This window comes from Phyllobates terribilis, unplaced genomic scaffold (genome assembly GCF_046119375.1).
Source record: "Phyllobates terribilis strain yellow unplaced genomic scaffold, ASM4611937v1 Scaffold_12__6_contigs__length_324123572, whole genome shotgun sequence".
NCBI lineage: Eukaryota > Metazoa > Chordata > Amphibia > Anura > Dendrobatidae > Phyllobates > Phyllobates terribilis.
The window spans coordinates 73,084,663-73,112,165 of record NW_027362772.1 but is presented as its reverse complement, the minus strand read 5'-3'; the positions used below and the strand labels follow the sequence as shown (position 1 = coordinate 73,112,165).

Genomic DNA, 27,503 nt, shown 5'->3' with positions numbered 1-27,503 from the left:
ATTGTATCATTGTCCCATTTGGATTACCTTTTTTCTTTAGGTTAAGTTCCGCTGACGGAGGTCCGCAGACTAAAGGGAACCGGTCAGGTGTATTATGCTGCCTTAACCGTGAGATCACTCATTGCAAATATCAAGGTTTTGTAGTCCATACTTTAAGCAGGGGCCAGGAATGAGGAGACCTTAGGGGATCCATTCTGGTTCTCTCCACCCATATCTCCTTGATTGACAGTTCTTTCCCTATATGTGTGTAGCAAGAGACTTGTCAATCTAGTAGAGCTCTTATAGCTCGTATTGCTTTGTCACCATTTTTCTGTGATGCAGAATTTTTTTATCCTTCCATCAATGAAGGCATGTGAGGGCTTGTTTTTTTTTGCTTGCCGAGCTGTAGCTTTTATGGCAGTAACGGCAGTTCTAAATTTTTTTTTTTTATTTCATTATTTTAGGTGATTTGCATTTTATTTTTCTTCTATTTTTTTTTTACATTTTTTTTTGTTAGAATCTCCCTAGGGAGACTGGAAACTTCAATCATTTGATTTATTTATATGCTGCAATACCTTTTTAATTGCTGTACATAGTAAAAATCATGCCTGTGACAGGGCTTCACAGAAGCAGCAAGATATGTGTGCTATGGGCCTTTAGGCAGGCTTCTGGCTGCAATGGCAACCCTCTGCACCGTGCGATCACGTGGCAGAGGGCAGTGATGGGCACATGAATAGAGGACCCAGCAGGATGTCGCCACTTAAATGCTGTCGTCAGGTTGCTGCTGATAAAGGCAGGCGCTGGCTGTATTATAAAGCTAGTACCTGCCCTGTATGGGGTGGGCTTAGCTTTTGCGCCCACTCATTCATGACTGATATTTATATATGTCATGGAGTGGGAAGGGTTAATGATTGTGTCACTAGATACATTTATTAACTATTCCGACCGATGTAATGTTGATAAATATGATTGCAGATGGTCTGACCTCTGTGATCCCCACCGATCCCTTTTTGAATGGAGCAGTACTGTGCATGCTCGACCACCACTCAATAATTTTTTTATTTATTTATTTATTTATTTTTTTAATATGGGTCCGAGTGAACAGCTACCCATGGGAGTAAATGTTTTTGGGATCGGTGGTTGAACCTTGTGGCCAGAATCCCCCTAATTACCTAATTATATAAATTTATCACATTTCCTGTGGATAGGTCATAAAAAAAAAACAAGCCCGGGAGTGGGGGGGGGGGTGTTGGAGACATTCTTTAGAACCTAAACCGCCCCAAATATCAACATGGGTGTTATGCACACGCCCGGGCTAAGCGGCGTGTGCGTGTGATTGTAGTGATTCCACTGGACCGTGCCGGAGAGTGAATGCCTGGAGGGGCGTGACTAAGTATTCACCCGATCCGACCAGGGTCGCACGACGGCATACGACTCCAGTGCACCAAGGAGGAACCGAGCAGAGGGACCAGGTGCTACTCCAGGACAGACCCCGGACACGGCTGTTGACCCACACAGGGGAATACAGGAACAGGCTGGTAGGCTGGCACACAGACTGGTGGGTATAGGCAGGCACGACTGGTATGCAGGCAGGGGGGTAAAGGCAAGCACAGCTAGAGTGCAGACTGGGAGGCACTAGCAGGTAGGAACACAGGCGGGATAGGACCCAGTACACACCGGGACTCAGGAACAATACAGGCAGAGGGTTACAGGCAAGCACAGCTAGAGTGCAGACAAGGCTGAGCAGGGAGGACAGGGCTCTGTTCACACGGAACAGACAGGAAGGGAAAGACAGAGCCAGATACTCACACAGTACTTGCAGAGACAACAAGCAGGAGTTAGGTACGAGTTCAGACTCTGCAGAAAAAGGAAGGGAACGGACATAGAGGCAAAACAGGTAAAGGACAGGAGAGAGTTCAGACTGGAACTGAGTGTACGGAGGAGACCGACACTGCAGAGGGATACAGGAGCGGGTCTGGGAATACGGCCCCCAGAGAGGCGGAACGAACAGGCAAGGAGCGTGTTCAGACAGGACAGACCAGACACAGGAGCGGGTCTAGGAAATCGGCCACTAGAAGGCGGAACGAACCGGCAAGGAGCGTGTTCAGACAGGACAGACAAGAGAACACAGAAAGTACTCAGTTCAGACACGGGAACTGATACAAAAGCAGGAGACATACAGGACTCAGTTCAGACACGGGAACAGATACAAAAAGCAGGAGACAAGAGACGGGACTCGGTTCAGACACGGGAACTGATACAAAAAGCAGGAGACAAGAGACGGGACCTGGCACCTTCAGAGTGCAAGCACACACTGAAGGAAACACTATGCTCAGGCCGGGATAGAAGGGAGCTGCTGAGCTATATACCAAGTGTCAGACAGCAATAGGCTGAGGACGCACAAGGGGTGTGACCCACAGCAGGTACAAAAAGCAGGAAGTGATCGGGCGCCGCCCTTAAGCAGCAGAGACAGACACAAACAGACAGCATGGAGGGAAGCCAGAGAGACATTCTGGACAGGAGATCAAGTGCGCGCTCCTGCACAGTGGGAAATGGACCACTATGCAAGGACGCCAACAGGTATGTTACAGTACCTCCCCCCTTACGCCCCCTCTTCTTCAGGCCTGCCAGAATCTTCCGCAGGGAATTCGAGGACCAGTCGTTCACTGGGTTGGAGGGGGACAGAGACTTGAGGGTAATCTCTGCTTCGAGGTACATCTTGTCAAGCTCACAGGAAAAAATAGACGGGTTATCAGGTACATAATGAGGAAAAGTCACTGTCTCTTTGTTATCTGGTGGTACCCCGGAGGATTCAGGAAACAACTGGAGGTCCTCCGCCGGGTCAGAAGAGTGCAGAGGCTCAGAGAAAACAACTGCTTCAGAGTACACTAGGTCGGACTCACTGGAGGAAGCAGGCGAGGTATCGGGTACCGAGTATAGGAAAGTCTCTGTCCATTCACCACCAGGTGGCACCCCGAAGGGTTCTGAACACAACTGGAGGTCCTCCGCCTGGTCGGAGGGGTGTAGAGACTCGGGAGTAACCTCTGCTTCGGAGTACACTAGGTTGGACTCACTGGAGGAAGCAGGCGAGGTATCGGGTACCGAGTATAGGAAAGTCTCTGTCCATTCACCACCAGGTGGCACCCCGAAGGGTTCTGAACACAACTGGAGGTCCTCCGCCTGGTCGGAGGGGTGTAGAGACTCGGGAGTAACTTCTGCTTCGGAGTACACTAGGTTGGACTCACTGGACGAAGCGAGCGAGGTATCAGGTACAGAGTATAGGAGAGTCTCTGTCCTTTCGCTACCAGGTAGCACCCCGAAGGGTTCAGGAGACAACTGGAGATCCTCCGCCTGGTCGGAGGGGTGTAGAGACTCGGAGGTAACTAGCACTTTGGGGTACCCATTGTCAGGCTCACAGGACGAAGCGGACAAAGTATTGAGTACCGGGTGTAGAGAAGTCTCTCTCCATTTGTCATCGAGTGGTATCCCGGAGGATTCAGGAGGCAACAGGGGATCCTCCGCCAGGTAGTAGAGGTGCACAGACTCAGAGGTAACCACAGCTTTGGAGCATCCTTGGACATGCACACCGGTTAAAGAGAGAGAAGCATCTGATGCCGGGTGCAGGAAGTTCTCCTGTGTGGAGTCTGGATGGGCAGAAGTCTCTTCGGGCAGGAGAACTGGTGCACTACCCACGCACATTACCCATTGGGGTTTCTCCGGGATACAGGGAGATGAAGCTTCAGTAGGGACTTCAAGGTTGGGGTCAGGAGGTCTCAGGGAGGACAGACCCTGGCGTGACGGCTTGCCTCTAAGTCTAGCACGTCTGGACTGCCTCTTGAGGTTGAGAGAAGTATTCCGGAAAGCGTAGTCACCCTGTGAGGATTCTGGGTGGGCAGTAGTCTCATTGGGCTGGAGGACTATTGCGCTACCCACACACATTACCCGTCGGGGCTGCTCCGGGATATTGGGAAGTGAAGCTTCAGCAGGGGCTTCAGAGTTAGGGTCCTCGAAGACCATACGAAAGGCCACCAGGAAGGCCTGCAGGTCAAGGATGACAGGATCCCATGCTTCCCATAGGGGGGTGACCCATTTCAAGGCATCACCCGCTAGGTAGTCAATCATAAAGGCCACTTTAGCCCAATCGGAAGGAAAATAGAGAGGGTAGGCCTTAAAGTGTAGCATGCATTGCTCCACAAATGCACGACACTGTCTTGGATCCCCATAGTAACGTGGCGGATCCGCAGGAACGAGGGCTGATAGATCCATCTGGACGGGTGCGTAACTCGCCTGGAACTCAGCTAAAGGGGGGAAAAAAAATTTTATTTATTTTATTTTAATGCATGTATTCGCTGGAAAAACTTCTCAAAGAGCGAAGGCCGTGGGGCTCAACGGGAACCATGGCCTGAGCATGCTGTTATGCACACGCCCGGGCTAAGCGGCGTGTGCGTGTGATTGTAGTGATTCCACTGGACCGTGCCGGAGAGTGAATGCCTGGAGGGGCGTGACTAAGTATTCACCCGATCCGACCAGGGTCGCACGACGGCATACGACGCCAGTGCACCAAGGAGGAACCGAGCAGAGGGACCAGGTGCTACTCCAGGACAGACCCCGGACACGGCTGTTGACCCACACAGGGGAATACAGGAACAGGCTGGTAGGCTGGCACACAGACTGGTGGGTATAGGCAGGCACGACTGGTATGCAGGCAGGGGGGTAAAGGCAAGCACAGCTAGAGTGCAGACTGGGAGGCACTAGCAGGTAGGAACACAGGCGGGATAGGACCCAGTACACACCGGGACTCAGGAACAATACAGGCAGAGGGTTACAGGCAAGCACAGCTAGAGTGCAGACAAGGCTGAGCAGGGAGGACAGGGCTCTGTTCACACGGAACAGACAGGAAGGGAAAGACAGAGCCAGATACTCACACAGTACTTGCAGAGACAACAAGCAGGAGTTAGGTACGAGTTCAGACTCTGCAGAAAAAGGAAGGGAACGGACATAGAGGCAAAACAGGTAAAGGACAGGAGAGAGTTCAGACTGGAACTGAGTGTACGGAGGAGACCGACACTGCAGAGGGATACAGGAGCGGGTCTGGGAATACGGCCCCCAGAGAGGCGGAACGAACAGGCAAGGAGCGTGTTCAGACAGGACAGACCAGACACAGGAGCGGGTCTAGGAAATCGGCCACTAGAAGGCGGAACGAACAGGCAAGGAGCGTGTTCAGACAGGACAGACAAGAGAACACAGAAAGGACTCAGTTCAGACACGGGAACTGATACAAAAGCAGGAGACATACAGGACTCAGTTCAGACACGGGAACAGATACAAAAAGCAGGAGACAAGAGACGGGACTCGGTTCAGACACGGGAACTGATACAAAAAGCAGGAGACAAGAGACGGGACCTGGCACCTTCAGAGTGCAAGCACACACTGAAGGAAACACTATGCTCAGGCCGGGATAGAAGGGAGCTGCTGAGCTATATACCAAGTGCAGACAGCAATAGGCTGAGGACGCACAAGGGGTGTGACCCACAGCAGGTACAAAAAGCAGGAAGTGATCGGGCGCCGCCCTTAAGCAGCAGAGACAGACACAAACAGACAGCATGGAGGGAAGCCAGAGAGACATTCTGGACAGGAGATCAAGTGCGCGCTCCTGCACAGTGGGAAATGGACCACTATGCAAGGACGCCGCCAGGTATGTTACAATGGGTTTACGAGGGGCCGTTCCTGTCAAACTAATCTGATCAGTTTTTATGAGGAGGCAAGTTCTGGACTGGACCAAGGAAATGCAGTGGATGTTGTGTATATGGACTTTTCAAAAGTTTTTGATACGGTTCCACACAAAAGGTTGATACATAAAATGAGAACAATGGGGATAGGGGAAAATATATGTGTGTGGGTTAAGAATTGGCTCAGTGATAGGAAACAAAGGGTGGTTATTAATGGAAAACACTCAGACTGGGTCACAGTTAACAGTGGGGTACCACAGGGGTCAGTATTGGGCCCCCTTCTTTTTAACATACAGTTATATGAAAAAGTTTGGGCACCCCTATTAATCTTAAGCTTAATGTTTTATAAATATTGGTGTTTTTGCAACAGCTATTTCAGTTTGATATATATAATAACTGTTGGACACAGTAATGTTTCTGCCTTGAAATGAGGTTTATTGTACTAACAGAAAATGTGCAATCTGCATTCAAACAAAATTTGACAGGTACATAAGTATGGGCACCCTTATCATTTTCTTGTTTTAAATACTCCTACCTACTTTTTACTGACTTACTAAAGCACTTTTTTTGGTTTTGTAACCTCATTGAGCTTTGAACTTCATAGCCAGGTGTATGCAATCACGAGAAAAGCTACTTAAAGTGGCCACTTGCAAGTTGTTCTCCTGTTTGAATCTCCTCTGAAGAGTGGCATCATGGGCTCCTCAAAACAACTGTCAAATGATCTGAAAACAAAGATTATTCAACATAGTTGTTCAGGGGAAGGATACAAAAAGCTGTCTCAGAGATTTAACCTGTCAGTTTCCACTGTGAGGAACATAGTAAGGAAATGGAAGAACACAGGGACAGTTCTTGTTAAGGCCAGAAGTGGCAGGCCAAGAAAAACATCAGAAAGGCAGAGAAGAAGAATGGTGAGATCAGTCAAGGACAATCCTCAGACCACCTCCAGAGAGCTGCAGCATCAACTTGCCGCAGATGGTGTCACTGTGCATCGGTCAACTATACAACGCACTTTGCACAAGGAGAAGCTGTATGGGAGAGTGATGCGAAAGAAGCCGTTTCTGCAAGCACGCCACAAATAGAGTCGGCTGAGGTATGCAAAAGCACATTTGGAGAAGCCAATTTCTTTTTGGAAGAAAGTCCTGTGGACTGATGAAACCAAGATTGAGTTGTTTGGTCATACAAAAAGGCGTTATGCATGGCGGCAAAAAAACACAGCATTCCAAGAAAAACACTTGCTACCCACAGTAAAATTTGTTGGAGGTTCCTTCATGCTTTGGGGCTGTGTGGCCAATGCCGGCACCGGGAATCTTGTTAAAGTTGAGGGACGCATGGATTCCACTCAGTATCAGCAGATTGTTGACAATAATGTTCAAGAATCAGTGATAAAGTTGAAGTTACGCAGAGGATGGATCTTTCAGCAAGACAATGATCCAAAACACCGCTCCAAATCTACTCAGGCATTCATGCAGAGGAACAATTACAATGTTCTGGAATGGCCATCCCAGTCCCCAGACCTAAATATCATTGAACATCAGTGGGATCATTTGAAGAGGGCTGTCCATGCTCGGCGACCATCAAACTTAACTGAACTGGAATTGTTTTGTAAAGAGGAATGGTCAAAAATACCTTCATCCAGGATCCAGGAAATCATTAAAAGCTACAGGAAGCGACTAGAGGCTGTTATTTTTGCAAAAGGAGGATCTACTAAATATTAATGTCACTTTTCTGGTGAGGTGCCCATACTTATGCACCTGTCAAATTTTGCTTGAATGCAGATTGCACATTTTCTGTTAGTACAATAAACCTCATTTCAAGGCAGAAACATTACTGTGTCCAACAGTTATTGCATATATCAAACTGAAATAGCTGTTGCAAAAACACCAATTTTTATAAAACATTAAGCTTAAGATTAATAGGGGTGCCCAAACTTTTTCATATAACTGTATTTATTAATGACCTTGTAGGGGGCATACAGAGTAGTATTTCATTATTTGCAGATGACACTAAACTCTGCAGAGTAATTAATACAGAGGAGGACAATTTTATATTACAGGAGGATCTATGTAAACTAGAAGCTTGGGCTGATAAATGGCAAATGAGCTTTAATGGGGATAAATGTAAGGTAATGCACTTGGGCGGAGGAAATAAAATGTATAATTATATGTTTAATTGCAAAACACTGGGCAAAACTGTAACTGAAAACGACCTGGGTGTATTGGTGGACGACAAGCTCACGTTTGGTGGCCAGTGTCAGGCAGCTGCTGCAAAGGCAAATAAAATAATGGGATGCATTAAAAGAGGCATAGATACTCATGAGGAGAACATAATTTTACCTCTATACAAGTCATTAGTGCGACCACACTTAGAATACTGTGTACAGTTCTGGTCTCCGGTGTATAAGAAAGACATTGCTGAACTAGAGAGGGTGCAGAGAAGAGCGACCAAGGTTATTAGAGGACTGGGGGGTCTGCAATACCAAGACAGGTTATTACACTTGGTGTTATTTACTGTGGAAAAACGAAGGCTATGGGGTGATCTTATTACTATGTACAAGTATATGAGGGTGACAGTACAGAGACCTTTCTACTGATCTTTTTACTCTGAGGCCTGAGACGGGGACAAGGGGGCATCTTCTACGTCTGGAGGAAAGAAGGTTTAATCATAATCACAGACGCGGATTCTTTACTGTAAGAGCAGTGAGACTATGGAACTCTCTGCCGCATGATGTTGTAATGAGTGATTCACTACTAAAATTTAAGAAGCGCATGGATGCCTTTCTTGAAAAGTATAATATTACAGGTTATATACAGTTAGGTCCATATATATTTGGACAGCGACAACATTTTTCTAATTTTGGTTCTAGACATTACCACAATGAATTTTAAACAAAACAATTCAGATGCAGTTGAAGTTCAGACTTTCAGCTTTCATTTGAGGGTATCCACATTAAAATTGGATGAAGGGTTTAGGAGTTTCAGCTCCTTAACATGTGCCACCCTGTTTTTAAAGGGACCAAAAGTAATTGGACAATTGACTCCAAGGCTATTTCATGGACAGGTGTGGGCAATCCCTTCGTTATGTCATTCTCAATTAATCAGATAAAAGGCCTGGAGATGATTTGAGGTGTGGTGCTTGCATTTGGAAGGTTTTCCTGTGAAGTAAACATGCGGTCAAAGGAGCTCTCCATGCAGGTGAAACAAGCCATCCTTAAGCTGCAAAAACAGAAAAAACCCATCCAAGAAATTGCTACAATATTAGGAGTGGCAAAATCTACAGTTTGGTACATCCTGAGAAAGAAAGAAAGCACTGGTGAACTCATCAATGCCAAAAGACCTGGGTGCCCACGGAAGACAACAGTGGTGGATGATCGCAGAGTAATCTCAATAGTGAATAGAAACCCCTTCACAACAGCCAACTAAGTGAACAACACTCTCCAGGAGGTAGGCATATCAATATCCAAATCTACCATAAAGAGAAGACTGCATGAAAGTAAACACAGAGGGTTCACTGCACGGTGCAAGTCACTCATAAGCATCAAGAATAAAAAGGCTAGACTGGACTTTGCTAAAAAAACATCTAAAAAAAGGCAGCACAGTTCTGGATGAACATTCTTTGGACAGATGAAACCAAGATCAACCTCTACCAGAATGATGGAAAGAGAAAAGTATGGCGAAGGCGTGGTACAGCTCATGATCTAAAGCATACCACATCATCTGTAAAACACTGCGGAGGCAGTGTGATGGCTTGGGCATGCATGGCTGCCAGTGGCACTGGGTCACTAGTGTTTATTGATGACGTGACACAGGACAGAAGCAGCCGAATGAATTCTGATGTATTCAGAGCCATACTGTGTGCTCAGATCCAGCCAAATGCATCCAAACTGATTGGTCGTCGTTTCATACTACAGATGGACAATGACCCAAAACATAAAGCCAAAGCAACCCAGGAGTTTATTAAAGCAAAGAAGTGGAATATTCTTGAATGGCCATGTCAGTCACCTGATCTCAACCCAATTGAGCATGCATTTCACTTGTTAAAGACTAAACTTCAGACAGAAAGGCCCACAAACAAACCGCAACTGAAAACCACCGCAGTGAAGGCCTGGCAGAGCATCAAAAAGGAGGAAACACAGCGTCTGGTGATGTCCATGAGCTCAAGACTTCAGGCAGTCATTGCCAACAAAGGGTTTTCAACCAAATACTAGAAATGAACATTTTATTTACAATTATTTAATCTGTCCAATTACTTTTGGTCCCTTTAAAAACAGGGTGGCACATGTTAAGGAGCTGAAACTCCTAAACCCTTCATCCAATTTTAATGTGGATACCATCAAATGAAAGCTGAAAGTCTGAACTTCAACTGCATCTGAATTGTTTTGTTTAAAATTCATTGTGGTAATGTCTAGAACCAAAATTAGAAAAATGTTGTCTCTGTCCAAATATATATGGACCTAACTGTATACTAGATTCCTTGATAGGGCGTTGATCCAGGGAACTAGTCTGATTGTCGTATGGAGTCGGGAAGGAATTTTTTTCCCCAATGTGGAGCTTAGTGTTTGCCACATGGTTTTTTTTTTGCCTTCCTCTGGATCAACATGTTAGGCTATGGGTTGAACTAGATGGACTTAGTAACATAGTCTTCCTTCAACCTTAAAAACTATGTAAAACGGAATTCTTCCATCCATATATTATTATTATTTATTATTATTTTATTTTATTTTAGTGTTCTTGGAAGATGAAGATGCCAATTCCTTCTTTACTCGCAAGTTACTTTACAACAGTTGGGATTTTGAGTTGATTACTCCGGGTAACCTGGAGCGAGAATGTAACGAAGAGGTGTGCAACTACGAGGAGGCGCGGGAATGCTTCGAGGATGACCAAAAAACTGTGAGTGCTCTTTGTCTTTTATTGGATGAAGAAAAAGAAAGGTTGTCCTGATATTTCCCATGTTGCTGACTCTCCCCGTTTAAATATCTTGTGAATTTGGGGTGTACTATTTTTTTTTTTACTATTGAATAAAGTCTTGGAATACTACAGATGGATAAAGGTGAGGAAATCTACCTGCAGGTCCCAGTTTCAGTGGCCAGATTAGTATTCTGAGGCCACTGGACAAGAGCCCTGGGGCATTCCCATCTCCAAGATCCTATCCCAAAAGGTAGTAGGTGTAATAATAATAATAATAATAATAATAATAGCAAATGCCTCCAATAAGAAATGTAGTAAAATTCTGATAATCTATGTCGCTTACCCCATGTGCAGGGCATTGCAGTAGCTTAGGTATCCATGGTTATGACCACTAACAACTAACTGTCACTTTGTATGGTCATAACCATGGATACCGAAGCTACAGCAATGCCCTGCACATGGGGTATGTGACATTGGTTATTAGGAGAACGCAGGCCACAAAAAAAAGACAGGGATGTGTGAACAGCCCCATAGACTATAATGGGTACCTGTTCTACCTGTGGAAACTGCAGAGCACTGACGTCTGAACAGGCCTTATAAGTAAGAAATATAAGAATATGTTCGCCCCTGTGTTAAAGAGCTTAGCCACTTTGTAATTATATTTTAAAAGATTTCAATCTAATGTATTATATACACTTGTATATAATTACAATATTTAAATCTAGTATATTAGATTTAAAAAAAAGAAATATAAATGTAAAAGATTTCAATCTCATATAGATTATATACACTTGTATATTAGATTTAAATTTAATTCTATATATCACATACACTTTATTAGACTTAAATAAATTATATACAAGTGTGTGTGTGTGTGTGTGTGTGTGTGTGTGTGTGTGTGTGTGTGTATATATGTATATATATACACACTTGTATATAATTTATTTGTGTGTGTATATGTATATATATACACACTTGTATATAATTTATTTTAGTCTAATATACACACTTGTATATAATTTATTTTAGTCTAATAAAGTGTGTGATATATAGAATTAAATTTAAATCTAATATACAAGTGTATATAATCTATATGAGATTGAAATCTTTTACATTTATATATTTTTTTTTAAATAAAATATTTAAATCTAGTATATTAAATCTGGCTACTGATAATCTGTGATTTTACCGTATATGAACATTGGTAATATATAAATATTTAAATCTAAAAAAAAATAGTAATGACATATAATATATACATTGAACTTTTCTACCTTTTGCCACATTTCTGGCTTTAAACATAAAGATATAAAATTCTAATTTGTTTGGGAAGAATCAACCACAAGTGGGACACAATCGTGAAGTGGAACGAAATTTATTGGATATTTTAAACTTTTTTAACAGATTAAAAACTGAAAAGTGGGGCGTGCAATATTATTCGGCCCCTTTACTTTCACTCCAGAAGTTCAGTGAGGATCTCTGAATGATCCAATGTTGTCCTAAATGACTGGTAATGATACATAGAATCCACCTGGGTGTAATCAGATCTCCGTATAAATGCACCTGCTCTGTGATAGTCTCAGGGTTCTGTTTCAAGTGCAGAGAGCATCATGAAGACCAAGGAACACACCAGGCAGGTCCGAGATACTGTTGTGGCGAAGTTTAAAGCCGGATTTGGATACAAAAAGATTTCCCAAGTTTAACACATCTCAAGGAGCACTGTGCAAGCGATCATATTGAAATAGGAGTATCAGACCACTGCAAATCTACCAAGACCCGGCCGTCCCTCTAAACTTTCATCTGAACAAGGAGAAGACTGATCAGAGATGCAGCCAAAAGGCCCATGATCACTCTGGATAAACTGCAGAGATCTACAGCTGAGGTGGGAGAGTCTGTCCATAGGACAACAATCAGTCGTACACTGCACAAATCTGGCCTTTATGGAAGAGTGGCAAGAAGAAAGCCATTTCTCAAAGATATCCATGAAAAGTCTCGTTTGAAGTTTGCCACAAGCCACCTGGGAGACATATCAAACATGTGGAATAAGGTGCTCTGGTGAGATGAAACCAAAATCGAACTTTTTATCCACAATGCAAAACGATATGTTTGGCGTAAAAGCAACACAGCTCATCACCCTCAAAACACTATCCCCACTGTCAAACATGGTGGTGGCAGCATCATGGTTTGGGCCTGCTTTATCTTCAGCAGGGACAGGGAAGAGGGTTAAAATTGATCTGAAGATGGACGGAGCCAAATACAGGACCATTCTGGAAGAAACCTGTTGGAGTCTGCAAAAGACCTGAGACTGGGACGGAGATTTATCTTCCAACAAGACAATGATCCCAGACATAAAGCAAAATCTACAATGGAATGGTTCAAAAATAAACGTATCCAGGTGTTAGAATGGCCAAGTCAAAGTCCAAACCTGAATCCAATCGAGAATCTGTGGAAAGAGCTGAAAACCGCTGTTCACAAACGCCCTCCATCCGACCTCAATGAGCTCGAGCTGTTTTGCAAGGAAGAATGGGCAAGAATTTCAGCCTCTCGATGTGCAAAACTGATAGAGACATACCCCAAGCGACTTGCATCTGTAATCGCAGCAAAAGGTGGCGCTCCAAAGTATTAACTCAAGGGGGCCAAATAATATTGCACGCCCCACTTTTCAGTTTTCAATTTGTTAAAAAAGTGTGTATATGTGTGTGTGTATATATATTTGTGTGTGTATATGTATATATACAGTACAGACCAAAAGTTTGGACACACCTTCTCATTTAAAGATTTTTCTGTATTTTCATGACTATGAAAATTGTACATTCACACTGAAGGCATCAAAACTATGAATTAACACATGTGGAGTTATATACTTAACAAAAAAGTGTGAAACAACTGAAAATATGTCTTATATTCTAGGTTCTTCAAAGTAGCCACCTTTTGCTTTGATGACTGCTTTGCACACTCTTGGCATTCTCTTGATGATCTTCAAGAGGTAGTCACCAGAAATGGTTTTCACTTCACAGGTGTGCCCTGTCAGGTTTAATAAGTGGGATTTCTTGCCTTATAAATGGGGTTGGGACCATCAGTTGTGTTGTGCAGAAGTCAGGTAGATGCACAGCTGATAGTCCTACTGAATAGACTGTTAGAATTTGTATTATGGCAAGAAAAAGGCAGCTAAGTAAAGAAAAACGAGTGGCCATCATTACTTTAAGAAATGAAGGTCAGTCAGTGCGAAAAATTTGGCAAACTTTTAAAGTGTCCCCAATTGCAGTTGCAAAAACCATCAGGTGCTACAAACTGGATCACATCAGGACCGCCCCAGGAAAGGAAGACCAAGAGTCACCTCTGCTTCTGAGGATAAGTTTATCCGAGTTACCAGCCTCAGAAATCGCAGATTAACAGCAGCTCAGATTAGAGACCAGGTCAATGCCACACAGAGTTCTAGCAGCAGACACATCTCTTCAACAACTGTTAAGAGGAGACTTTGTGCAGCAGGCCTTCATGGTAAAATAGCTGCTTGGAAACCACTGCTAAGGACAGGCAACAAGCAGAAGAGACTTGTTTGGGCTAAAGAACACAAGGAATGGACATTAGACCAGTGGAAATCTGTGCTTTGGTCTGATGAGTCCAAATTTGAGATCCTTGGTTCCAACCACCGTGTCTTTGTGCGACGCAGAAAAGGTGAACGGATGGACTCTATATGCCTGGTTCCCACAGTGAAGCATGGAGGAGGAGGTGTGATGGTGTGGGGGTGCTTTGCTGGTGACACTGTTGGGGATTTATTCAAAATTGAAGGCATACTGAACCAGCATGGCTACCACAGCATCTTGCAGTGGCATGCTGTTCCATCCGGTTTGCGTTTAGTTGGTCCATCATTTATTTTTCAGCAGGACAATGACCCCAAACACACCTCCAGGCTGTGTAAGGGCTATTTGACCAAGAAGGAGAGTGATGGGGTGCTACACCAGATGACCTGGCCTCCACAGTCACCAGACCTGAACCCAAACGAGATGGTTTGGGGTGAGCTGGACCGCAGAGTGAATGCAAAAGGGCCAATAAGTGCTAAGTATCTCAAAATTGTTGGAAGACCATTTCCGGTGACTACCTCTTGAAGCTCATCAAGAGAATGCCAAGAGTGTGCAAAGCAGTCATCAAAGCAAAAGGTGGCTACTGTGAAGAACCTAGAATATAAGACATATTTTCAGTTGTTTCACACTTTTTTGTTAAGTATATAATTCCACATGTGTTAATTCATAGTTTTGATGCCTTCAGTGTGAATGTACAATTTTCATAGTCATGAAAATACAGAAAAATCTTTAAATGAGAAGGTGCGTCCAAACTTTTGGTCTGTACTGTATATATATATATATATATATATATATATATATATATATATACATACATACATACATACATACATACATACATACATACATACATACATACATACATACATACATACGAAAAAGTTTGGGCACCCCTATTAATCTTAAGCTTAATGTTTTATAAAAATTGGTGTTTTTGCAACAGCTATTTCAGCTTGATATATGTAATAACTGTTGGACACAGTAATGTTTCTGCCTTGAAATGAGGTTTATTGTACTAACAGAAAATGTGCAATCTGCATTCAAACAAAATTTGACAGGTGCATAAGTATGGGCACCTCACCAGAAAAGTGACATTAATATTTAGTAGATCCTCCTTTTGCAAAAATAACAGCCTCTAGTCGCTTCCTGTAGCTTTTAATGAGTTCCTGGATCCTGGATGAAGGTATTTTTGACCATTCCTCTTTACAAAACAATTCCAGTTCAGTTAAGTTTGATGGTCGCCGAGCATGGACAGCCCTCTTCAAATGATCCCACAGATGTTCAATGATATTCAGGTCTGGGGACTGGGATGGCCATTCCAGAACATTGTAATTGTTCCTCTGCATGAATGCCTGAGTAGATTTGGAGCGGTGTTTTGGATCATTGTCTTGCTGAAAGATCCATCCTCTGCGTAACTTCAACTTTGTCACTGATTCTTGAACATTATTGTCAAGAATCTGCTGATACTGAGTGGAATCCATGCGTCCCTCAACTTTAACAAGATTCCCGGTGCCGGCATTGGCCACACAGCCCCAAAGCATGATGGAACCTCCACCAAATTTTACTGTGGGTTGCAAGTGTTTTTCTTGTAATGCTGTGTTTTTTTGCCGCCATGCATAACGCCTTTTTGTATGACCAGACAACTCAATCTTGGTTTCATCAGTCCACAGGACCTTCTTCCAAAAAGAAATTGGCTTCTCCAAATGTGCTTTTGCATACCTCAGCCAACTCTGTTTGTGGCGTGCTTGCAGAAACGGCTTCTTTCGCATCACTCTCCCATACAGCTTCTCCTTGTGCAAAGTGCGTTGTATATTTGACCGATGCACAGTGACACCATCTGCAGCAAGTTGATGCTGCAGCTCTCTGGAGGTGGTCTGAGGATTGTCCTTGACTGATCTCACCATTCTTCTTCTCTGCCTTTCTGATGTTTTTCTTGGCCTGCCACTTCTGGCCTTAACAAGAACTGTCCCTGTGTTCTTCCATTTCCTTACTATGTTCCTCACAGTGGAAACTGACAGGTTAAATCGCTGAGACAGCTTTTTGTATCCTTCCCCTGAACAACTATGTTGAATAATCTTTGTTTTCAGATCATTTGACAGTTGTTTTAAGAAGCCCATGATGCCACTCTTCAGAGGAGATTCAAACAGGAGAACAACTTGCAAGTGGCCACTTTAAGTAGCTTTTCTCATGATTGCATACACCTGGCTATGAAGTTCAAAGCTCAATGAGGTTACAAAACCAAAAAAAGTGCTTTAGTAAGTCAGTAAAAAGTAGGTAGGAGTATTTAAAACAAGAAAATGATAAGGGTGCCCATACTTATGCACCTGTCAAATTTTGTTTGAATGCAGATTGCACATTTTCTGTTAGTACAATAAACCTCATTTCAAGGCAGAAACATTACTGTGTCCAACAGTTATTACATATATCAAACTGAAATAGCTGCTGCAAAAACACCAATTTTTATAAAACATTAAGCTTAAGATTAATAGGGGTGCCCAAACTTTTTCATATAACTGTACATACACAGTACAGACCAAAAGTTTGGACACACCTCATTTAAAGATTTTTCTGTATTTTCATGACTATGAAAATTGTACATTCACACTGAAGGCATCAAAACTATGAATTACCACATGTGGAATTATATACTTAACAAAAAAGTGTGAAACAACTGAAAATATGTCTTATATTCTAGGTTCTTCAAAGTAGCCACCCTTTGCTTTGATGACTGCTTTGCACACTCTTGGCATTCTCTTGATGAGCTTCAAGAGGTGGTCACCAGAAATGGTCTTCCAACAATCTTGAAGGAGTTCCCAGAGATGCTTAGCACTTGTTGGCCCTTTTGCCTTCACTCTGCGGTCCAGCTCACCCCAAACCATCTCGATTGGGTTCAGGTCTGGTGACTGTGGAGGCCAGGTCATCTGGCGTAGCACCCCATCACTCTCCTTCTTGGTCAAATAGCCCTTACACAGCCTGGATGTGTGTTTGGGGTCATTGTCCTGTTTAAAAATAAATGATGGTCCAACTAAACGCAAACCGGATGGAATAGCATGCCGCTGCAAGATGCTGTGGTAGCCATGCTGGTTCAGTATGCCTTCAATTTTGAATAAATCCCCAACAGTGTCACCAGCAAAGCACCCCCACACCATCACACCTCCTCCTTCATGCTTCACAGTGGGAACCAGGCATGTAGAGTCCATCCGTTCACCTTTTCTGCGTCGCACAAAGACACGGTGGTTGGAACCAAAGATCTCAAATTTGGACTCATCAGACCAAAGCACAGATTTCCACTGGTCTAATGTCCATTCCTTGTGTTCTTTAGCCCAAACAAGTCTCTTCTGCTTGTTGCCTGTCTTTAGCAGTGGTTTCCTAGCAGCTATTTTACCATGAAGGCCTGCTGCACAAAGTCTCCTCTTAACAGTTGTTGAAGAGATGTGTCTGCTGCTAGAACTCTGTGTGGCATTGACCTGGTCTCTAATCTGAGCTGCTGTTAACCTGCGATTTCTGAGGCTGGTGACTCGGATAAACTTATCCTCAGAAGCAGAGGTGACTCTTGGTCTTCCTTTCCTGGGGCGGTCCTCATGTGAGCCAGTTTCTTTGTAGCGCTTTCTGGTTTTTGCAACTGCACTTGAGGACACTCTCAAAGTTTGCCCAGTTTTTCGGACTGACTGATCTTCATTTCTTAAAGTAATGATGGCCACTCGTTTTTCTTTACTTTGCTGCTTTTTTCTTGCCATAATACAAATTCTAACAGTCTATTCAGTAGGACTATCAGCTGTGTATCCACCTGACTTCTGCACAACACAACTGATGGTCCCAACCCCATTTATAAGGCAAGAAATCCCACTTATTAAACCTGACAGGGCACACCTGTGAAGTGAAAACCATTTCCGGTGACTACCTCTTGAAGCTCATCAAGAGAATGCCAAGAGTGTGCAAAGCAGTCATCAAAGCAAAAGGTGGCTACTTTGAAGAACCTAGAATATAAGACATATTTTCAGTTGTTTCACACTTTTTTGTTAAGTATATAATTCCACATGTGTTAATTCATAGTTTTGATGCCTTCGGTGTGAATGTACAATTTTCATAGTCATGAAATTACAGAAAAATCTTTAAATGAGAAGGTGTGTCCAAACTTTTGGTGTGTGTGTGTGTGTGTGTGTGTATATATATATATATTTCTTAGTCTATACAGTTTTGTTAAAATAAACAAAGTACACATTTTTTTTTTTTTTTTTTAATATTCCATATGGTTGCAACTATACAGAATAAATAAAATCCTCATCCTATATTCTGTGCCATGTAAACCTGATCGATTTTCTCCAAATACTGTAAAGGCTTCTGTGCTGCGCAGCAAGGGAGGAGTGCCATCTCGGAGAGACGAGCCCCTGTGCAGTCGCATAATCCAGTCCTGTTAATGATGGAGATCTGTACGGAGTGTGATTGACAGGTCTGGCAGTGCGGTTGCCATGGACACACGAGAGCTGATTGAACTGCGCCGGCAGTGATTTGCTGCCAGATGGCTATGACTACCAGAAACCCTCCAAAGAGGGGGAGGCAGTACTCACATGGGGAGGGAGAGGGTGCAATTCCGACAGATGATGCAGTGTAGTAAAAAAATATATATATTTTTTTTTCATTTTTTTTTCCAACAAAAGAAAATTTTAAATTAGCAAATAATTTAAATGAAATAATTTAATTAGATTATTTCTTGTATTAATGCCGGTCAAAGCTGATTAGAAATTGAACAGAAACAATTAGGGCTATTTATTTATTGGTAATGATGCAATAATTACATTGTTCACGACTATTGGGGTGGTGTTATGTCTACCTCCATTGCACCAGTGATAAATTAACATCCCTAAAAATTATATCTTAATTTTTGTCATCATTGTGCAAAGCAAAAGGAAATAAACAAAAAAACAAACACTTGGTTATTTAATGATCAAACTACTAAAAAAAATATTTTTTTCAAATGTTTTTTTTTTTTGTGACCTTTCCAATATAAAGAATAAGGGAAGAAATTATTTTTAAAAAAAAGTGCGCCCTCTGGTGACTGTTTAGTAGAATGCACGTTTGTAAAATTGATATTTTTGGTTGATGGCTTGAAAATCTGTAGTGCTGTTATAAAATATAGTTTAAGATATATGGAGGCAGGCTTGCAAGCGGGATGGTAGGGCCTCCTATAATGCCCAACTGTTGAAAATTCAGCACCCCATAATCGGTGCCACACCATCTTGTCGACAGAAAGCTTTTCTAATGCTGTACAACCCCTTTAATATTAAAGCAACTTACATGTTGTGCCTATATAGAAGGTTTTACATTTATTATAGTCCTGATGGGTTGTTGTTTTTTTATTTCAGAAAGATTTTTGGAAAACCTATCCTCACAATGGGCAGGGAGGTAACACAGGTACGTGGTCCAGAGGTTTCCCCAAAAAAAAACTTTTAAAGGGGGTCATCCAGTGATTACTTACTCACCGGTGGGGGTCTGACTGTTAGGATCCCTGATCGCTGCGCCGTTCATTCTCTATGGGAAAAAATGAATGGAGCCGAGAACGAGCGTGGGCACCGCCGCCCCATCCTAACAGGGATAAAAGTGCCCGTCCTGCCCGCACCTTGTGGTGGGAAAATCACTAAATGATCTAATCACAAACTATATTTATGTCTTGTTTATATTGCACCAATATTTTGCACCTTTTATTATATGTCATGTTTTATTGTTTGTTTGTTTTTTTATTTTGAGCGCGCCTCTCCGTGGTTTCTCGATCGTACGCTCCAATCTAACATGTGGTTACATCTCTTCTATATATTGCTACTAGTCGGTGTTTTTATGGTTTCCACCCTTTTTTTTTTTTTTTTGCTTTACTCGTATAGGATGTGGGCGCTGGTTGATTTGCACGGCCTAATTTCTGCCACGTTTTTTAATCGAATTTTCCATACTTGCAGGAAACTCCCCTGCCGTGGATATTGCCGGGCTGGTCGCAGGACTGGTCGGAGGGCTCGTATTGCTTATAATGATAGGCGTTCTCATTATGTACTGTGTGCGATACAAAGCCAAGGAGCGGACGAGACATGGGAGGTAGGTATAACATACATAAAAAAAAAACTATTACTTAACTGTTATATACCCCAGAGCCTCCTTTCTGGTGGTCCCAAACAGTCTCTTCTAATGATTGGCTGCTGCAGTCACGTGACGGAAACAGAGACTGGCGAGGAGCAACAGAATGGTGGGGGAAGTGTTTTTTTTGTTTTGTTTTAAATTATTTAATCGCATTTACTACTTTTAGCTGGAGCGGGTTGTGAAACACCTTATTAATGGCCCCTTTTTTATTTCCCCTCATTAATGGCCCCTTTTTTATTCCCTCTTATTAATGGCCCCTTTTTTATTCCCTCTTATTAATGGCCCCCTTTTTATTCCCTCTTATTAATGGCTCCTTTTTTATTCCCTCTTATTAATGGCCCCTTTTTTTTTATTCCCTCTTATTAATGGCCCCTTTTTTTTATTCCCTCTTATTAATGGCTCCTTTTTTATTCCCTCTTATTAATGGCCCCTTTTTTTTATTCCCTCTTATTAATGGCCCCTTTTTTTTATTCCCTCTTATTAATGGCCCCTTTTTTATTCCCTCTTATTAATGGCCCCTTTTTTTTATTCCCTCTTATTAATGGCCCCTTTTTTTTATTCCCTCTTATTAATGGCCCCTTTTTTTTATTCCCTCTTATTAATGGCCCCTTTTTTTTAATTCCCTCTTATTAATGGCCCCTTTTTTTTAATTCCCTCTTATTAATGGCCCCTTTTTTTTAATTCCCTCTTATTAATGGCCCCTTTTTTATTCCCTCTTATTAATGGCCCCTTTTTTATTTCCCCTCATTAATGGCCCCTTTTTTATTCCCTCTTATTAATGGCCCCTTTTTTATTCCCTCTTATTAATGGCCCCCTTTTTATTCCCTCTTATTAATGGCTCCTTTTTTATTCCCTCTTATTAATGGCCCCTTTTTTTTTATTCCCTCTTATTAATGGCCCCTTTTTTTTATTCCCTCTTATTAATGGCTCCTTTTTTATTCCCTCTTATTAATGGCCCCTTTTTTTTATTCCCTCTTATTAATGGCCCCTTTTTTTTATTCCCTCTTATTAATGGCCCCTTTTTTATTCCCTCTTATTAATGGCCCCTTTTTTTTATTCCCTCTTATTAATGGCCCCTTTTTTTTATTCCCTCTTATTAATGGCCCCTTTTTTTTATTCCCTCTTATTAATGGCCCCTTTTTTTTAATTCCCTCTTATTAATGGCCCCTTTTTTTTAATTCCCTCTTATTAATGGCCCCTTTTTTTTAATTCCCTCTTATTAATGGCCCCTTTTTTATTCCCTCTTATTAATGGCCCCTTTTTTATTCCCTCTTATTAATGGCCCCTTTTTTTTTTATTCCCTCTTATTAATGGCCCCTTTTTTTTATTCCCTCTTATTAATGGCCCCTTTTTTTTTTATTCCCTCTTATTAATGGCCCCTTTTTTTTTATTCCCTCTTATTAATGGCCCCTTTTTTATTCCCTGTTATTAATGGCCCCTTTTTTTTTTATTCCCTCTTATTAATGGCCCCTTTTTTTTATTCCCTCTTATTAATGGCCCCTTTTTTTTATTCCCTCTTATTAATGGCCCCTTTTTTATTCCCTCTTATTAATGGCCCCTTTTTTTATTCCCTCTTATTAATGGCCCCTTTTTTATTCCCTCTTATTAATGGCCCCTTTTTTTTTTATTCCCTCTTATTAATGGCCCCTTTTTTTTTATTCCCTCTTATTAATGGCCCCTTTTTTTTTATTCCCTCTTATTAATGGCCCCCTTTTTTTTATTCCCTCTTATTAATGGCCCCTTTTTTTTTATTCCCTCTTATTAATGGCCCCTTTTTTTTTATTCCCTCTTATTAATGGCCCCTTTTTTATTCCCTCTTATTAATGGCCCCTTTTTTTTTATTCCCTCTTATTAATGGCCCCTTTTTTTTATTCCCTCTTATTAATGGCCCCTTTTTTTTATTCCCTCTTATTAATGGCCCCTTTTTTTTATTCCCTCTTTAATTATTTTTTTTCTTTTATCTTTTTTAGCAAATTTAGAAAAAACTATTTTACGGGGAATTCATTGATTTTATATTGCCATTTATATTGCCTTTTTTGTCATTTTTCACTTCTTAAAAGTGACTAGAAACTTGGGTGGGTGGCTCAAGAGATAAACTGGCATAAATTCTAGAGCAAATCTACGTTTTCTCGCTGGGGTTTGTCAATACATTTTTCATGTACTATTTCGACGCGTTTTGGACTGCGACCAGTCCTAAGTAAATATCCCCCTCCCACTTTTTTGTCTTTGTATAACCTGAGCATATTGCAGACCCGCAGAGAAATAAGATATTCTTCATGACTTGTAGTGATTGATCGGAAAAATATGGAAGTAAGCGCCGAGATGGCGTGGGTGTGTATTCGCCTTGTACCGCTTTAGTCCGTGTTTTTCTTAATAATTTGTTATACTGTGGCGCTAACATCTGGCTGGCAGCTGCGCTCTGAGCTTTGTGTTGTAAAGGATTAGATTTGCCATATAGACACGTGTATATGTGGAAGCTCCGCGTCTATGGGAAACAGAAGCGAAGCAGAAAAGCTTTACGCACCGGTGCGAAAACTCTTCATATTACTATAGACAGCAGATCAGAAACATTTTATTTTTCTCCTTTTAAATATTCAGATGATTTTTGCCTCCTTTTTGGGGGGTCATAAATGAGGCTGGGACCCAATTTTTGTATATTTTTTCCCCCTTAATCTTTATATAGCCATCAGGAACGCAGAGATGGTAATAAACCATCTGTGCCTTCTGCGTGGGGAGTCTGGCTGTGCCTTCTGCGTGGTCCTGCTTCGGCGTGATTGTACTGAAGAACCATGTCGCCAGTATTTTATGTACCTCACTTATTGACTGTGTAATTCTACATTTGTTCTCAGGGCCCCCGTACACCTCACCAGTAACACCCCACTCCCCGAAGCTCTCCCACTGACTACGCCGCCATTACCTGAACCCACAGCCCCGGGACTGCCGTCCTACGAAGAAGCACTGGAGGCGTCGGGCACATATGACGCACCCCCTCCACCATATCAAAGGTATTAAAATCCATAGAACAAACCTGCAAGTACCAGGAGGAGTTTTCTAGAGGCCATTTCCGGTGTAAAATGCATTTTGGGGGTGACAAACGCTTTTTAATTACTTTTATCTGTCTTTTTAAGAGCTCTTCCGTGCTGATCTATGACCACAGACCACATCAAAGTTGAACTGAACTTTTATGAATCAGCCGAGAGCAGATTATTATTAAAAAAAGATAGTTACCAGCTCTCCCTTCAGAACAAGCTTGCTTATGTATTCTCAGTTAACTCGTTTTTGTTTTTTTTGCCCATTGCTGAAAAATATTAAACTATAAATACCCAAATTTTTTAATGAAACCCAATTACAAAAAAATGTAGTTTAATATTTCTTAACATAATAATTTTGACATTTCTTTTTACGCAGAGGTTCTGCCAGATCAAACCAGCCCAGTTGAAGTTGCCGATTCCTCCTTTTTCCTGTATGAACGGCGTGCAAGAGGATGAATATTTTTCTTTGGAGCAAAATACATTGTCCGTGGATTTTTTAATAGTTACTACTGAAATATATCCTTTACCAAAGAGAAGACCACTGAACCGGCATGGCGGATTTTTTATTAACGTTTACGCTCTACTGGAAGAGACGTCTTTGTCTGGACCCCAGGATATGGTAGCCGTAATTAAATATCAGCTTGTTATCCATCGCGCGGGCACAGAACTACTTTTGAGGGAGACGACACAAACTCATACAGTTCTCTCCCTCTCTTTTTGGCTCCGAATATTCTGTGTAATGTGTGAAAAATTTAATTTCAGGGATATTCCATGAGGGAAGACTTTTCACTAAAGCCAAAAAAAAAAAAGTTAAAAAATGTTCCAGCTGGAATCAGAACCAGGTTTTTGGGGAGTTTTCTGTTCCCATTTCTTATTAGAACGGTTTAGTTCAGTTCCGCTGAATATTTTAAATGTAATTTTGCTTCGACTGCACAAAAATATCCAGTGGTGCGAGAGATCGCCGAGGAAGTTCCATTAAATCTGTGACAACGCGACTTCTTCACAAATCGTCCTCCGAGTCCGGTTCTCTCTTCTCCGGCGGGGGGTCTTACAGTTTACACTCAAGGTAGCGTTATGCCGGCCATGTCAGCATGAAGAAGGGTTTAAGACTTTTTAAAGATACTTATAAAAAAATAAATACGTGCTGTGAATAGACAAGTGAGCGGCGGTATAGGCACACTGACGGACCGCTCTTCTGGGCCTTTTAAGGGGCAATCGGCAAATTGGTTTTCTGATGTGCAATTTTTTTTATTTTTTTTTCACAAAAATATCTGTATGAATACATTTCTCCGTTTCTTATAAGAAATCTTAAGACGGGTTAAAGTGTTCCAAGTGGACAGCCATTTTGTTGAATGAAACCGTAGTCATGGGACACGTCTGGTACAAAATGGCTTCCGTCAGAAGCAATGTGTTACCGAGATCTTCCCCGTTTCTCTCCTAGCAATAAGACAACCGCTCAAAGGAGTTGAATGTGCCTTGTGGCTCCATTTATACACTACGGGACTGTCGATGAAAGCAGAGCTCAGCGATCAGCCATAGATTTCAAAGAAAGACGATGGAGCACACTCATTTGGCCACTCACTCCTCTAGTTGCAAGACCTCAGCCAAAAAGAGAAGAAAAGGGGACATAAGTGCCCCCTTCTGGTGATTAATTGGGCTTCCCCACCTCCATCTGAAAATTGTCTCCTATATAGTAGATATTTAATTTTTTTTTTTTGTATATTGGAGTACACCTATAAGTCAGAGTGTCACAAAATGGCTGCCTCCACAGAACCGTACCAAGTCATAAACCATTGTCACAAAATGGCTGCCCCCACAGAACTGTACCAAGTCATAAACCATTGTCACAAAATGGCTGCCCCCACAGAACTGTACCAAGTCATAAACCATTGTGTGACAAAATGGCTGCCCCCACAGAACTGTACCAAGTCATAAACCATTGTGTGACAAAATGGCTGCCCCCACAGAACTGTACCAAGTCATAAACCATTGTGTGACAAAATGGCTGCCCCCACAGAACTGTACCAAGTCATAAACCATTGTGTGACAAAATGGCTGCCCCCACAGAACTGTACCAAGTCATAAACCATTGTGTGACAAAATGGCTGCCCCCACAGAACTGTACCAAGTCATAAACCATTGTGTGACAAAATGGCTGCCCCCACAGAACTGTACCAAGTCATAAACCATTGTGTGACAAAATGGCTGCCCCCACAGAACTGTACCAAGTTATAAACCATTGTGTGACAAAATGGCTGCCTCCACAGAACTGTACCAAGTCATAAACCATTGTCACAAAATGGCTGCCTCCACAGAACTGTACCAAGTCATAAACCATTGTGTGACAAAATGGCTGCCTCCACCAAGCTGTACTGAGTCAAAAACCATTGTGACACAAAATGTTTGCCCCTTGTACTGATTCATAAACAATTGTGACACAAAATGGGTATCTTTACAGAACTGTACTCTTCAGCATTGTCACAAAATGGCTGCCTTCACAGAGCTGTACTTGGTCTTAAACCATTGTGACACAAAATGGCTGCCTCCACAGAGCCGTACTGAACCATAAACCATAGTGTTACAAAATGGCTGCCACCACTGCTGTACAGAGTCATAAAACATTCTCACAAAATGTCTGCCACCACAGAGCTGTAATACCTCATAGACCAGTATATCTCGTGATGTCACGATTGTTTTGTTAAGGATGTCTTTCTGTCAGTGGTGTGAACAGGATTTCCTCGTGGGGTAGGGAGGCCCGTTATTTTAAGGCCCATGTCATATTGTGTCATGAAGATCCGCCATGTCACACGGACTTATTTTCTTTTAGGAGTGGCCATATTAGACCTCTGGTTTTTCCTTTCCATAGGTCACAGAGGGGAACCAGAGCTTGAACAGAGCAGTTTTAATAGTTTTTTTTTTCTTCTTGTATTACAAACACATTTCACTGAAAAGTTGCCTTAATTAAATTTGTATTTTTAAATAAAGATAATTTGTTACGAACATTACGCTGAGTGCACTTTTTTTAAAAGAAATTTGTTGCTGTGGATGCTTCTGTTTGCTTTGGACCACCACACTATTGCATGGAAAAGTAGTTGGTCCAACAGTCGGCTTAAAAGATCCTCCAAATGAGGAGCGGTAAGGGTTACAGTCCTGGCATCAGACAAGCTCACTGATGGTTTCACAGTTAACTCATTCTGCAGCCTTCCATGTACAGTGATATATATATAAAGGCTGTAGAAGCTAAATGGTACAAAATTTTTAATGTTACCCGGTTGGAAAAATGCTTTTTATATAAAAATACAATAATTTAAGGAAAAAAAAAAAAAGGTCCACAGGACGTGTCTATATCTTTTTTAAAGTGGTGGAACAAAAAGTCTTGACAAACCAGGGCAATCCCTGCATGTTTTGTGGCTAACAGCCGTGAAACATGTGGGGACTCGAACATGTTACTCGAGCACCCTAGGCAAACTCGAGTAACGACCACTTGCGCTCACTAGTCCTGTCTATTGGGGTCGTATTTTCGTCATACCACACACTTTCGGGTGGCACCAAATATCCTCTTTTAAGATCACATTCAAACATCCGTGAGACGCGGTCCGTTCACGTCTGAATTCGGCCTTAAGGCATCAGATCTTGCAATTTGAGAGTTATAAAAGGCCGGTACAAACCAGTGGGTGCCGTAGCTGCTTGTGATTGCAGCTGACAGAGGAAAAAACTAGGGTAGGCTCTGGCCCAACCAACTGGATAAAAACTATGTTTATTGAATCAAGTTAAAAGTCCATAAAAGTTAAAAACCTCAACACCTTGCGCGTTTCTGGCATGCTATCATAGGAACTCAAAACTGGCTCCCTCATTGGGCTCATTTTTTAACCCACTGCCCTAGCTAATGGTTCAGCCATCACGAGTCAAGCAGAGGCCCACCTCAAAAATAGCCCAACTCGATCGACACTCCCTCTAGCTGTCCTCCCTTTCCACGACACACTCGACAGTCCCCACTTTGCAAATCATCCTCCTGAGGTCGTGTTTACGTGCGATGCAGTTTCAGAAATTCTTTGCGTTTTTAAGAAAATCGGGACAAATATTTTGCAAAAGACCATGATTGATGAACTTTCCCCCCACACCCCATAGTGTATAAAGAGTGTGCTCCACCAGATC

The 27,503-nt window shown here is 42.2% G+C and overlaps 1 protein-coding gene across 2 annotated transcripts in view; it reads left to right on the top strand.

The window, feature by feature from the left end:
* The window catches only part of PRRG2 (proline rich and Gla domain 2), a 41,646-nt gene extending 15,298 nt beyond the window's left edge, over nucleotides 1-26,348 (top strand). For both annotated transcript variants that reach the window (XM_073655983.1, XM_073655985.1), the window contains exons 3-7: nucleotides 10,431-10,594; nucleotides 19,557-19,605; nucleotides 20,142-20,274; nucleotides 23,166-23,321; nucleotides 23,725-26,348. In XM_073655983.1, the coding sequence (XP_073512084.1) occupies nucleotides 10,431-10,594; nucleotides 19,557-19,605; nucleotides 20,142-20,274; nucleotides 23,166-23,321; nucleotides 23,725-23,755 (533 nt within the window). In that variant the 3' untranslated portion in view covers nucleotides 23,756-26,348. The remainder of the gene's footprint in view (nucleotides 1-10,430; nucleotides 10,595-19,556; nucleotides 19,606-20,141; nucleotides 20,275-23,165; nucleotides 23,322-23,724) is intronic.
* The last annotated feature ends 1,155 nt before the right edge of the window (nucleotides 26,349-27,503 follow it).